Source organism: Sinocyclocheilus grahami, unplaced genomic scaffold (assembly GCF_001515645.1).
Source record: "Sinocyclocheilus grahami isolate Dianchi unplaced genomic scaffold, SAMN03320097.WGS_v1.1 scaffold1222.1, whole genome shotgun sequence".
NCBI classification, from domain to species: domain Eukaryota; kingdom Metazoa; phylum Chordata; class Actinopteri; order Cypriniformes; family Cyprinidae; genus Sinocyclocheilus; species Sinocyclocheilus grahami.
The window spans coordinates 310,188-323,500 of NW_015506401.1; the positions used below are offsets into that span (position 1 = coordinate 310,188).

Here is a 13,313-nt window from a genome sequence, read left to right on the forward strand (position 1 = left end):
TTTTTTACTCACAATCTGTACAGTGTCCCAACTTTTTTGGAATTGTGTTTGTATATTTGCCATTTCATACTTAGTAAACTCCCAGTAGCTAATGTAGCTGTTCTCCTCTCTAGCTTTATTCCAGTTTTTTTTTAATGATATTAATGATTTTATCTTTTACCTCATTATAAAAGAGAACCGAGTTGTTAAGTTTCCAGTAAGAGGAAAACGCATGCACATTATCAGAAGCTAGAAGGTGAGTGCGAATAAAAATGCTCTTATTGTCAGAAAATGGTGATGGCAAAATATCAGTAGAAATATTGCATAATTCCTTAGAAATCAGCCACAAAACAATTCGAGACTTGGAGGAGAGAGAGTGCGCACTCAGCATGCTCCTCTGACCGTCAATGGTGTGGCTGTGGAGAGGGTAAGCAGCACCAAGTTCCTGGGTGTGCACATCACAGAGGATCTCTCCTGGACTGACAACACCACAGCACTGACCAAGAAAGCACAGCAGCGTCTCTACTTCCTCCGCAAACTGAGAAGAGCCAGAGCCCCGGCCCCCATCATGTGCACCTTCTACAAAGGCACCATCGAGAGCATTCTGACGAGCTGCATCACTGTGTGGTATGGCGCCTGCAACACGTCCTGCCGCAAGACACTTCAGCGCATAGTGAGAGCAGCTGAGAAGGTCGTTGGTGCCTCTCTCCCCTCCCTCCAGGACATTTACAACACCCGTCTCACCAGCAAAGCCCTCTGCATTGCAGGTGATCCCACCCACCCGACACACAGCTTCTTCAGTCTGCTGCCATCAGGGAGGAGACTGCGGAGTTTCCAGGCCAGGACCAGCAGACTGAAGGACAGCTTCATCCATCAGGCTGTCAGGAAGCTGAACTCCCTCCCGACCTTGCCCCTCCTCCCCCCTTTTGCCCCACGCACCACTGAACTCTGACCCTCTGATGGACTCTCCCACTCGCCCCTCCCAAATACACACACACACCGTCACTTTAATCAGTCTGAATAAGCTCTTTTGCACTACAATCATTATATCTGCACTGTTGTTTACTTCACTGGTTTGCACTCTATCTGCCATGCGCCTTGTGCTGCTTTATATATTTTTTTACATTTTACCTTATTTGTATAATTGTATAGTTGTATTTTATATTTAAATCTGTATTTATGTTCTACTGTTAGTGTTATCTGTATGCACCAAGGGTCTGAGAGTAACGCAATTTCAATTCTCTATGTGTATGTGCTGTACATGTGGAAGAATTGACAATAAAGCAGACTTGACTTGAATTTTTGCACCATGTGAACCTCTTTTGAAAAGGATGGGACTCCCTCCAACTATCGATTAAAGAGAATCTTTGCATAAACATTTTCATAAATAGACAAGAATTGTCTGGGGGTTTTGGAGGCCATCTATCCATACTGCTGTCTAAAGCCACATTAAAGTCTCCTCCAAAAATAAGCATGGATTTTGGGTATTTAGTCAGTAGTTTTAACACTTGCTTGTCTAAACGGCTAATAAAGACTTAATTTTATTTTTGCTGGTTATAACCATAAACACAAAAAAGTATACATTTCAAATTTTAAAAATCAATAACAAGGCAGACATAACGGCCACCTAAATCCCTTGCATGGAGTAAGATCTTCCCTTTAAGCTGAACGTGTCGTGCCATGAGACATCCATACGTCCAGGCCCCACTGTGACCTCCAAAAATGTAGGTCCTCTACAGATGAATGACTTTCTTGCAGAAAACAAAAATCACAACTGAATTGAGTAAGATATAAAAATATAGCTTTTCATTTAGTAAGATTTCTTAGCCCTCTAGCATTTAAAGAAACAGCAGATAAAGACATAAAATAGAAGAAAAAACAACAAATGAAAAAAGTTTAATAGACCTAAGTAAAATAGAAATCTTGTTTTACGGAACTTTAACAAGTCAACAATAAGCATAGGAATGAGAACTCTGAAAACAGAGAAAAGAATATTAAAATGCAGTATGAGAAGAATATTGAAAACGAAATTTGACAACATACTATTAAACTAAAATATAATACCAGATAATTTAGGCCATTAAGATCTTATATTGTATTTCACAAAACAAAACGGAGAAGAACTGAGGCATAAAATGCTTCAATATTTTCTCTACAGACTGTAACAAGTTATAGGACAGATTTCTTTAAACCATATGAAGAGGTAGTGTATTAAATGTCTTACATAGTAATTGTGTAGAATCATCAGAAATGCCCTCAATGTCTTAGGAAGAACCACAGACTTGCAGGGCTGTGCAGAAACCTTTGGAGGGGCAGGTGCTCAAAGTATAAAAGGGGTGCATGGAACATGGCTTTAGGGCTGTGCTCCATGCGGATACGTGTATCGAAACAGATGCCTCTGTAGTGGTACAGCAGCAAATTGTGACAGTTTTGAAAAAGAAACAGAACAGGAAAGACCATTTTAAGTTTAAAAGGTAAATAATTGTTTACTCTGAAACATGGAACACATGAAACAAATCATTTAAAAAAAAACTGTAATAATAATAGTTCAAAGAATTAATAGTTTTTGGTCAGATAACATATAAAAGACAAGACCCCCTGGAAACTTAACACTGGACTTCAAGCAACTTGGGCTATGAGCTTCTCCACCCTTCCTCCAGACTCTAGGACCTTGGTTTCCAAATGAAATACAAAACTTGCTCTCATCTGAAAAGAGGACTTTGGACCACTGGGCAACAGTCCAGTTCTTCTTCTCCTTAGCCCAGGTAAGATGGCTCTGACATTGTCTGTGGTTCAGGAGTGGCTTAACAAGAGGAATACAACAACTGTAGCCAAATTCCTTGACACGTCGGTGTGTGGTGGCTCTTGATGCCTTGACCCCAGCCTCAGTCCATTCCTTGTGAAGTTCACTCAAATTCTTGAATCGATTTTGCTCGACAATCCTCATAAGGTTGCAGTTCTCTCGGTTGGTTGTGCATATTTTTCTATCACACTTTTTCCTTCCACTCAACTTTGTTAACATGCTTGGATACAGCACTCTGTGAACAGCCAGCTTCTTTGGCAATGAATGTTTGTGGCTTACCCTCCTTGTGAAGGGTGTCAATGATTGTCTTCTGGACAACTGTCAGATCAGCAGTCTTCCCCATGATTGTGTAGCCTAGTGAACCAAACTGAGAGACCATTTTGAAGGCTCAGGAAACCTTTGCAGATGTTTTGAGTTGATTAGCTGATTGGCATGTAACCATATTCTAATTTGTTGAGAGTGAATTGGTGGGTTTTTGTTAAATGTGAGCCAAAATCATCACAATTAAAAGAACCAAAGACTTAAACTACTTCAGTCTGTGTGCACTGAATTTATTTAAAACTTTTCCATGACATTCTAATTTATTGAGATGCACCTGTAGCACATTTCGTACACAATGGTAAAGTGCTTTACATAAAAGAAAGTAAAATAATCATAAAAAAATTTAAAAAGTAATTAAAAAACTTTGAAAATGATTTAAAAATTGATTTAAAATGAATTTAAGACAGTTAAAAATAGAAAATGGTTATACATAGAATACAGTGCAATCAGTTCAGACATCGCACAGTGCTCATTCAGTAAATTCACAGCTAAACAGATGAGTTTTGAGTCTAGATTTAAATGTGACTAATGTTTTAGCACATCTGATCTCTTCTGGAAGCTGGTACCAACTGCGGGTGGCAAAATAGCTAAAAGCGGATTCCCCTTGTTTTGTGTGAACCCTTGGTATTTCTAACTGACTCGATTCTAATGATCTGAGTGGTCTGTTAGATTTATATTCAGTGAGCATATCTGCAATGTATTTAGGTCCTAGGCCATTGAGTGATTTACAAACGAGTAAAAGTACTTTAAAATCAATCCTAAATATAACTGGTAGCCAGTGTAAGGACCTGAGGACTGGTGTGATATGCTCAGATTTTCTGGTTCTAGTCAGAATCCTGGCAGCAGCGTTCTGGATGAGCTGCAGCCGTCTAATTGTCTTCTTGGGAAGGCCGGTGAGAAGACCATTACAATAGTCTACCCTGCTGGTGATAAAAACATGAACAAGTTTCTCCAAGCCTTGCCTGGAAACAAAACATCTAATTCTTGCAATGTTTTTGAGATGACAGTATACCGATTTAGTTACTGCTTTGACATGACTACTGAAACTAAGGTCTGTCTCCAGAATCACACCAAGATTCCTGACTTGATTTCAAGTCAAGGTATGCATTCACCTTGAGAACTTCATCTTTGTTTCCAAATACAATGACTTCAGTTTTTCCTTGTTTAACTGAAGAAAATTTTGGCACATCCAACTGTTAATTTCATCAATGCATTGGCAGAGGGAGTCAATGGGGCTGTGGTCATTTGGAGATAAGGCTAGGTAAATCTGGGTATCATCAGCATAGCTGTGATAGGCAATTTGGTTCTTTCTCATTATTTGACTTAGTGGGAGCATATACAGGCTAAACAAGAGCGGTGCAAGAATTGAGCCTTGTGGGACTCCGCATGTCATGGACGTCCACTTAGACTTATGCTCTCCTATACTCACATAATAACCTCTCCCTTCTAAGTATGACCTGAACCATTTGAGTACCATCCCAGAAAGCCCAACCCAGTTTTCCAGTCTCTAGAAGTATGTTATAATCGACAGTGTCAAACGCAGCACTGAGATCTAGTAGTACCAGCACTGATATTTTGCCAGAATCAGAATGTAAGCAAATTTCATTTATCTTAATGAGCGCTGTCTCTGTGCTGTGATGCAGTCGGAAACCAGATTGAAAATTGTCCAGGTATCCATTTGAGTTTAAGTATCAGATGATTAAAAACTACCTTTTCAATAATCTTGCCTATAAAAGGAAGATTTGATATTGGTCTATAATTGCTTAAAATGGTGTTATCAAGATTGCTCTTTTTCAGAAGGGGCTTAACAACTGCAGTTTTCAGGGAGTTTGGAAACATCCCAGAAAGAAGTGAGGCGTTCACCACTTCTAAGAGATATGCTTCCAAACAGTTAAGCACCCTTTTGAAAAAAAGATGTGGGAAGTGTGTCAAGACAGCAGGTTGACGCATTTTGATTTTAGGTGCTGCACTATTTCTTACAAAATTTTGTTATAAATTGCTTCAAAAATAGACATAGTATCTTCTTTTTGATATTGCGGTCGAATTTGTCTGACCTCTGCATAACTTGGGGATGTGCTAATCGCCTTCCTGATATTAATAATCTTCTCAGAAAAGAAAGAAGCAAACTCATTGCATTTGCTGTCGGAGAGCATTTCACTGGCAATCTGACTTGGGGGGTTTGTCAGTCTCTCAACAGTAGCAAAAAGAGTGCGAGTGTTGTTTAAGTTACTGTTTATAAGGTTTGAGAAGAAGGTCTGTCTAGCTGTGGCTAGTTCCACATTGAAAGCACCAAGGCTGTCTTTATAGAGGCTATAGGGAATTTCAAGTTTCGTCTTCGGCCACATTCGCTCAGCTTTTCTGCATTGTCTTTTCATACTCTGTACTGCTGTTGATTTTCTCCAAGCTGATTTTTGTCTGCCAGTCTTCTTGCTGACTTTCACAGGAGCAATGTCATCAATAAAATTCAGAAGTAGATATTGTCCTTAAGCACTCTTGCACCAAGTTTGGGTGGAGGCCATCTGGTTTAAACAGTTGTCTATGGTCCCAGAAAAGATTGAAGTTGTAGATGAAATTCACTCCTTTTATATTGCAAGATCGTTGTAGCCATGTGTTCAGCCCAAGCAACCGTGGAAACATATTAGCTCCCCTTGCTGGGAGTGGTCCACTGATGAATGACTGAACTTGAATGAAGAGTTCACTGAAGTCCTTCTTAAGGAGTTCTGACTGCTCTTTCCGAATATCATTCTTCCCCACATAGGTGATGATTCGATTTGCAGTCTTCTGCTTCATCAGAATGTTCCAGAGTTCCCTGTTCACATCAGAGATGGTTGCTTGATGAAAGCAGCATGTTGTTGTAGTCCTGCTACTGATGTTTCTGATAATGGAGTCGCCCACTATCGGAGTCCTGGGCTCGGCTGCGCTCTGAGCTGAATGCCGCTGTCTGCTCGACCTCGAGCACCTGTTAGTAGCGATGTTAGCTGCTGGCTGATCCGATCCATGTTTAATCACATTTGGGGATTCCTCACCCACATTCATTAGTTTCAACTCTGTTCTCAAGATGTATAGGGGGTGGTAGAATACCAGTATTCACAAGCCTTGTCATACATTTAAGGGAATGTAGGGGGAGGATGCCATTTTTGTTTGTACTTCTCTTTTTCTCCTGGTTATGGGCAGACTGGAAGAGAGGGAAGTTTTATGTACCTAGAAAAAGATAATCCAAAAATAAAGTAATTTATAAATATTCTTGGGGTAGTTATTTTGGTTTTGTTTGTTATTTTGGCCTAGCTCTCCCCTGGGGCCCGTTCTTTGTACGTCGCTAACTCAGTTAGCTGGATTTGATCATTGATGATTTGGCATGATCTTGGATTGTTTGGTTCTTCGAAGCTCATACTAGACGTACTGTCATAGCAACAGGTCCGTAAGCTTAAACCTGCTCGGGAGCAGCTTATTTCATGTAAACAGGATTAGATTGCCTCTTTAAGTGGAACTGATATTTAAAATCTATCCCAGCCACTGCTACTCAATTACAAGAGTTACCTACTAATCCGGGGACAATAATTATAAATGATCATTTAAAAATTAATTTGAAAATATTATAATGTTGTGTAATCTATAATACTATAGACAGCCAGTTTTACTAATTGAAAAATTTATTTGTGATAAAATAACTTTATAACTGTATTAGAGTCTTACAGACATAGTTCATCTGAGTCGTGCATTAATTTGAGTGCTGACATATTATGGGAGTGGCTTGATGGAGCGCAGGAGACGCAGATAACTTGATCTTGACCCTTAAGAAACTAATTAACGCTGTCACAAATCTGCTTCAAAGATAAAATTACATGAATTGCTAACTACAACATTGAACTAAAAATGTATAGCCTGTACAAATACTAGTAATTGTGAATATAATTGGGAATCATGTTAAATAAAATAAAAACGGTGCACATTTCATTTATCTATTATAACATTTACATAGTTTTGTTCACTTGGCTGTTTCCTTATAAAGGTCCAGAAATTTGTCAAGTTTTTCATCAGGTGTCTTATTTAATTATATGACGTCATTACATTGCAGTCTTGCCACCAGCCACTCGCTGCATTGCGGTTTCGAGTATCGATACATCTGCCCTTTACAGGGAACACGAGAGTGCGTGCGTCTATTAATCATTTAGAGTCTAATATCATCCCATAATCTGGCATCCTTCAAGTCATCTCAGATTTATTAAGCGAATTATGAAGAACTGGTCCCTGCAGTCTTTATTCCCTATATGTTCGTTAACACTAACTTTGAGATTACGGTTTATCTTTTCAAATTAAAAAGATTAATTCGAATGTGTTTGCGTGGTCTCTAGGACGGGAAGTTGGAATGCTCTGGTTGACAGTTAGTTATGCAACAATTGGGGGCTCGTCTGTTCTTTTTGCTTGAGACATTTGTTTTAATAACTTGGAGATGTGTCTCTTGTTAGTGAATCCTGTACGAAGTTTGCTGCTGAACACCATTTCAATTTGTTGGCAAGTACTCCTTTCTCTAAGAGTTTGTTTGGAAGTCTTTGAAATCTTGTGGGAGGGGCAAAGGCATTAATTGTAAGAGTATGGATTTTGACTTGATAGAATTCACTCTTAATCATACTACAGAAGTTTGTGATTGCTAATGGTACAAAGTATTTTGTAGATTTAATTTAAAAACTATTAAGTTTACTTTAACTGTAGAAGCTGCTAAATATATTCAGTCAACAGACTTGCTGCTGCAGTAGTTACTCTGAATTTAATCTAAATCGTTTAATGCACAGCTCTTTAAATTTCTCATCGGCTTGTCAGATGTTGTGTTCCATCCTTTGCGTAAGTCACAATCACAGCATTGACTCGTAATTTACACTACTGTTTGTAATTCCTGAAACATTATACTGTGCAGGCTTACTAGTAAAAGTTCTAAAGTAAAATTTTAAAATTGTACTTCTTAAAAATGGATGACGTGTACAGAGGAGAAACTGACTGCAGCCCATAAGGCAGATGCATCAGTCCCTCCGGTCTTCTCATGGAGGTTCTTCAGATGGTCAGAAGTATAAAGACTTTGCAAAAGGTGCAGAACACCGCTGCAGCAAAAAAAAATAAAAAAAACCCACCGTCATTCCTAGTCCCCATGACCAAGGTTTAAACTGGGCCGGGGCTGCCCGAGGCTCATTTACATTTTAGGCGGAACAGCGCACCTCACAGCAACCAGCCATTTCAGTGCTGATTGATTCCGTGTTTTGAACTAATCCGCTGAGGAAAGTTTCATTAGCCCCATGCATGAACAGATGAATCCTCCATTTGAATGACTCACTCATTAAACACTCACTACTGGCACGTGAATTTATATACAGTGGGTACGGAAAGTATTCAGACCCCCTTAAATTTTTCACTCTTCCCATTTCAATAACCACTTCCCCCACCTTTAACACTTCCCAGACCATGACCACTTTCCCGACTACTTCCCCAGCCACTTCCCCGACCTTGACCACTTCCCTGACTACTCCCCCAGCCACTTCCCCGACCTTGACCACTTCCCTGACTACTTCCCCAGCCACTTCCCCAACCAGGACCACTTGCCCAACCACTCCCTTGACCGTCACCACTTCCCTGACTACTTTCTTGACCACTTCCCTGACTACTTCCCCAGCCACTTCCCCAACCAGGACCACTTGCCCAACCACTCCCTTGACCGTCACCACTTCCCTGACTACTTTCTTGACCACTTCCCTGACTACTTCCCCAGCCACTTCCCCAACCAGGACCACTTGCCCAACCACTCCCTTGACCGTCACCACTTCCCTGACTACTTTCTTGACCACTTCCCTGACTACTTCCCCAGCCACTTCCCCAACCAGGACCACTTGCCCAACCACTTCCTTGACCGTCACCACTTCCCCGACCATGACCATGACCACTTGCCCAACCACTTCCTTGACCGTCACCACTTCCCCGACCATGACCACTTGCCCAACCATGACCACTTCCATGACCTCTACCCTGACCATGTGGTTCACTGCATGCATGGCCACAGGTGGTTAGGCAACATTTCTGTGTGGCATGACACTGGCCATCATGGAAACAGCTTTCAGCACATGCTTGAATCTTCTTCGGCTTGGGACAGTGACCCGGCTTCACTGCATGGACACAGATAAACAGTTTTAGTCCATGCATGACTGTATGCCACTTCAATATACAGCACGAAACACTCAAAGCAGAAATAGCAAGTTTTACCTACAGAGCGAATTATATTCCAAGCATTATTCCTCTATTTTTGTAAAACCATCCTGGGTTTAAAACTGTCCTAAGGGACGAATTCAAACCATAGATTGTGAAGGGAGAAAATAAAATCCACACACTGGACATAATGTCCGTGATTTCACTCGTAGTTTCCTGAAGAACATTTGAAGCCTAAAGTAGGCTTTTGGCAGCACGTCACTCCCAGATAATCGAAAATGGGCAAAAAGGTCAGATGTGGGTGAAGCGGAGGTGCCTGGGTGCTGAAACCACACCCATCTACAGTGACAGCAGTACAAAGACAAAACGCCATAAATTTGGTTTCGGTCGAAAAGGAGTTATTGATAATTTTGGGACACATAGGACCTCCTTTATCATGTGTACAAGTATCTTGGAGAAAAGCCCCGGAGAAACCAAAGCAGAACACAGTATCATCGGTTACCACTCTTTGACTTGGTTTTAGGTCGCTCAAGTTACGGTGTTCTGCATTGGTTTAGCCGTTTGTCAAGATTATGGTGCAGGTCTGGAGTTAACAGTTATTCTGCCTTGGTTTTACGGTCCATTAAAGTCTGCCGCATATAAATTACAGTGTGACTGGTGTACGTTCATACATCTGTTGGCACTTCTTCAGACAAATTAGATCACAATCTAACAAACTGCTCCATATAACAAAGAACAGTAAACAAGCAACGACTAGATACCTGGCCAATAACTCACCGTAAACCTTTAAAAAAAAAAATATATATATATACCTCCTCTTTTTATATTACAGATGCCAGCGGTCAGTCTGGGGCTGCCCACTTTAGCACATGCGGTGTGGAGTCGAATGCCACGACAACGCATCACATAAAATCAGTAACTTTTCACAATTAAACCCCATTTACTAACTTTTCTTGTAACTCAAATCCATTGCAATGAACGTCATCGGAAAGGTTTAGTTCCCAATCATCGAGCATCATTCCTGCTGGCGGTCACAATCCACAAGTTGTTCTTATAGGTTAAGCCATTTTCATTCAGTTCAATGTTTAAAAATAATAAATAAATATATAGGCCAAGTATGTCTTGCATCCTTTAATGTTAACGAACATTGCAAATAAATCAGTTGCAAAACAGTATCTAGTCACATTTAACTTTGTCTGGTTGTTACGGTCAGAAAATTAAATGGATTTGAAACCACATTACAGCCTAGCCGATGATAACTAGATTTTATACAGATGTTCCTATAATGATTCAGCACCCAAATATTGTATATAAATGTTACTGCCTTGGCGTGACATCACTTTTCGCAGACAGTGCAAAGGAACTTGCTTTTTTTTTTAAATTGAAAACTCAGTCTCTTGTAAATCAAGTAATGCATGACTTAATCAGATTACTTTTTTCCAAGTAACTACTAATGTAACTTGTAATGCATTACCCCCAACACTGATAATTTAAACAAATTTCCCCCCCCCCCCCCTCACAGTTGTCATGAAGGGCAAAATTAGCTATATAGACCAAAAACACTTTGTACCAGGCTGTAAAGTTGGGCATTTTAACATGGCAGGTCTACGGGACGGACTCCCTTTTGGAACCATGAACTGCAGGTTTAAAGCACTTCCATATTGGTTTCAAGCGAGAGACCATGATGTTGGCGCTTTATTCAAACCTACTTCTGACTAGAACAACAAAAGGCAACAATTTTTTTAATTCATAATCTAAACCTAAATACCTTTATATGGAACTTAAAAAATATTTATATCCAAACTTTTGTATAACCCCAAAAATTGTGTTTTTTGGTTACTCCATGAATTTAGATCTTTCTCAGTGTAAATTTATTATTAATCTATTGCTATATCTTGCTAAATTTTACATTCATAAGTGTAAATTTTCAAAGAAAACTCCCTACTTTTTTATTTTCAGGAAAGATTTTGATGTATATGTAAACTCTTTAAGAAACTCTAATAATTCTATTGCATGTGAGACTCTTTCATGGTGTAAATCTTATAAGCTAAAATAGTATGCTTTGGAGTATTGTTTGTAACCCTTATTGTCTTTTGTTCTTACTTGTCTTTGTAATTGTATTTGTTGTTCTTCTATTGCATAATAAAAAAATAAAAATACAGTCTATGGTTACAACGCAGTTAAAACATATTTTCCTTATTCACTTGTTAATAAAAGTTCAAAGTTTAATAAAAAAAAAAAAGTTAATCTAGCTATCTGTAAATGTTTTGATGTTGATGAAATCTGCTCATGTTGTGGTCTTGTTGAAGAAACAGCTGCCCTTTTATTGTGATTGTAGTATAACCAATACATTTTGGGTTGATTTGAGTTTTTACATTTTTGCTCTACTAATATGACACAGTTTTATCCTTAAAGATATATTTTATTATAAAAACCCAAATTGTTGTTTTTTGAATATTGTATATGTAAACTCTTTAAGAAACTCTAATAATTCTATTGCATGTGAGACTCTTTCATGGTGTAAATCTTATAAGCTAAAATAGTATGCTTTGGAGTATTGTTTGTAACCCTTATTGTCTTTTGTTCTTACTTGTCTTTGTAATTGTATTTGTTGTTCTTCTATTGCATAATAAAAAAATAAAAATACAGTCTATGGTTACAACGCAGTTAAAACATATTTTCCTTATTCACTTGTTAATAAAAGTTCAAAGTTTAATAAAAAAAAAAAAGTTAATCTAGCTATCTGTAAATGTTTTGATGTTGATGAAATCTGCTCATGTTGTGGTCTTGTTGAAGAAACAGCTGCCCTTTTATTGTGATTGTAGTATAACCAATACATTTTGGGTTGATTTGAGTTTTTACATTTTTGCTCTACTAATATGACCCCCAGTTTTATCCTTAAAGATATTATATTTTATTATGAAAACCCCAAATTGTTGTTTTTTGAATATGTTGATTTTTTTTATGTGCACATTTATTTTCATCCACAAGCAAAACTGGCTTATAAATAGCAACAACAACAAATGCAATTTTTCCGATGCATTATGATTATGTAAACATTATGATTATTCAAAGATATTTACCCTTGTAATGGTGCCTTTTTTTCCTGTGTATATGTTCTCATACTATGATGCACGCAAACCCATTATAATTATGTTTCTATTATGAGTGTTGTTTGTTAAAGATACAATCATCTTTCCCTGAGCTTGTGTGTAATTTATGAATTCTGCAGTAATAAAGAAGATAAGAGGGACAGGTGCAGTTACACCTCATAGGATCAGTAACTCCACAACCCTACCTATGTTTTTCCTCAGCATTTGCAATGTCAGCACAAAGACAACGTCTCTGTTACGGGGCGACAGAGACGTGCGGATCCATCTGCATGCTTTTATTTAAGAGACGTGGTCATAACAGGCATGGGTCAAACAATGGCAAACAGGTACAACACAGGTAAAACAAAGAGCAATCCAATCCAATTCGCTCTGTAACGTAGCTATCACTGACTAGCGATATGTGCATACAATACTCGGCGATCTGAATGAGGACATCCAAGGCTTATAAAGTGTGTCTGATTGGATTCAGCTGTGTGTGTGTTATCAGTGCATTCAGCTGTGTGTGTGTAATCAGTGCAGTGGATGATGGGAACTGTAGTCCGGAGTGACATGTAACAGTCTGTGTGGTGTGAGAGTCAATGTAGTGAGCGCGTGACCTCTGGTGGTGAGTGAACGGAAGTTCATAGACTGGATTTGTGACATAGCCCCCCCCAAGGAGCGGCTTCCAGAAGGGTACCCAGGCTGAACCGGCGAAGCAGGAAACCAGGACAGAGCAGAGAACCAGGGTGGAGCCGGCAGAGCAGGTGGAGCTTACTTCACTTGACTCATGACGATCAGTTGTGACTTCACTTGACTCATGACGATCAGTTGTGACTTGACTCGACTCATGACGATCAGTTGTGACTTGACTCGACTCATGACGATCAGTTGTGACTTGACTCGACTCATGACGATCAGTTGTGACTTGACTC

The 13,313-nt window shown here is 39.2% G+C and overlaps 1 protein-coding gene across 50 annotated transcripts in view; it reads right to left on the reverse strand.

Annotated features, from left to right (window-relative positions):
• Positions 1-8,510: 8,510 nt before the first annotated feature.
• Positions 8,511-13,313, reverse strand: part of LOC107568153 (glycine-rich cell wall structural protein 2-like) — a 20,550-nt gene continuing 15,747 nt past the window's right edge. For 38 of the 50 annotated variants that reach the window (XM_016254016.1, XM_016254032.1, XM_016254031.1 and 35 more), the window contains 2 exons: positions 9,022-9,045; positions 8,511-8,991 (listed from right to left, as the gene is read on the reverse strand). In XM_016254016.1, the coding sequence (XP_016109502.1) occupies positions 8,516-8,991; positions 9,022-9,045 (500 nt within the window). In that variant the 3' untranslated portion in view covers positions 8,511-8,515. The other 12 variants (XM_016254030.1, XM_016254034.1, XM_016254044.1 and 9 more) reach the window with 5 other exon arrangements.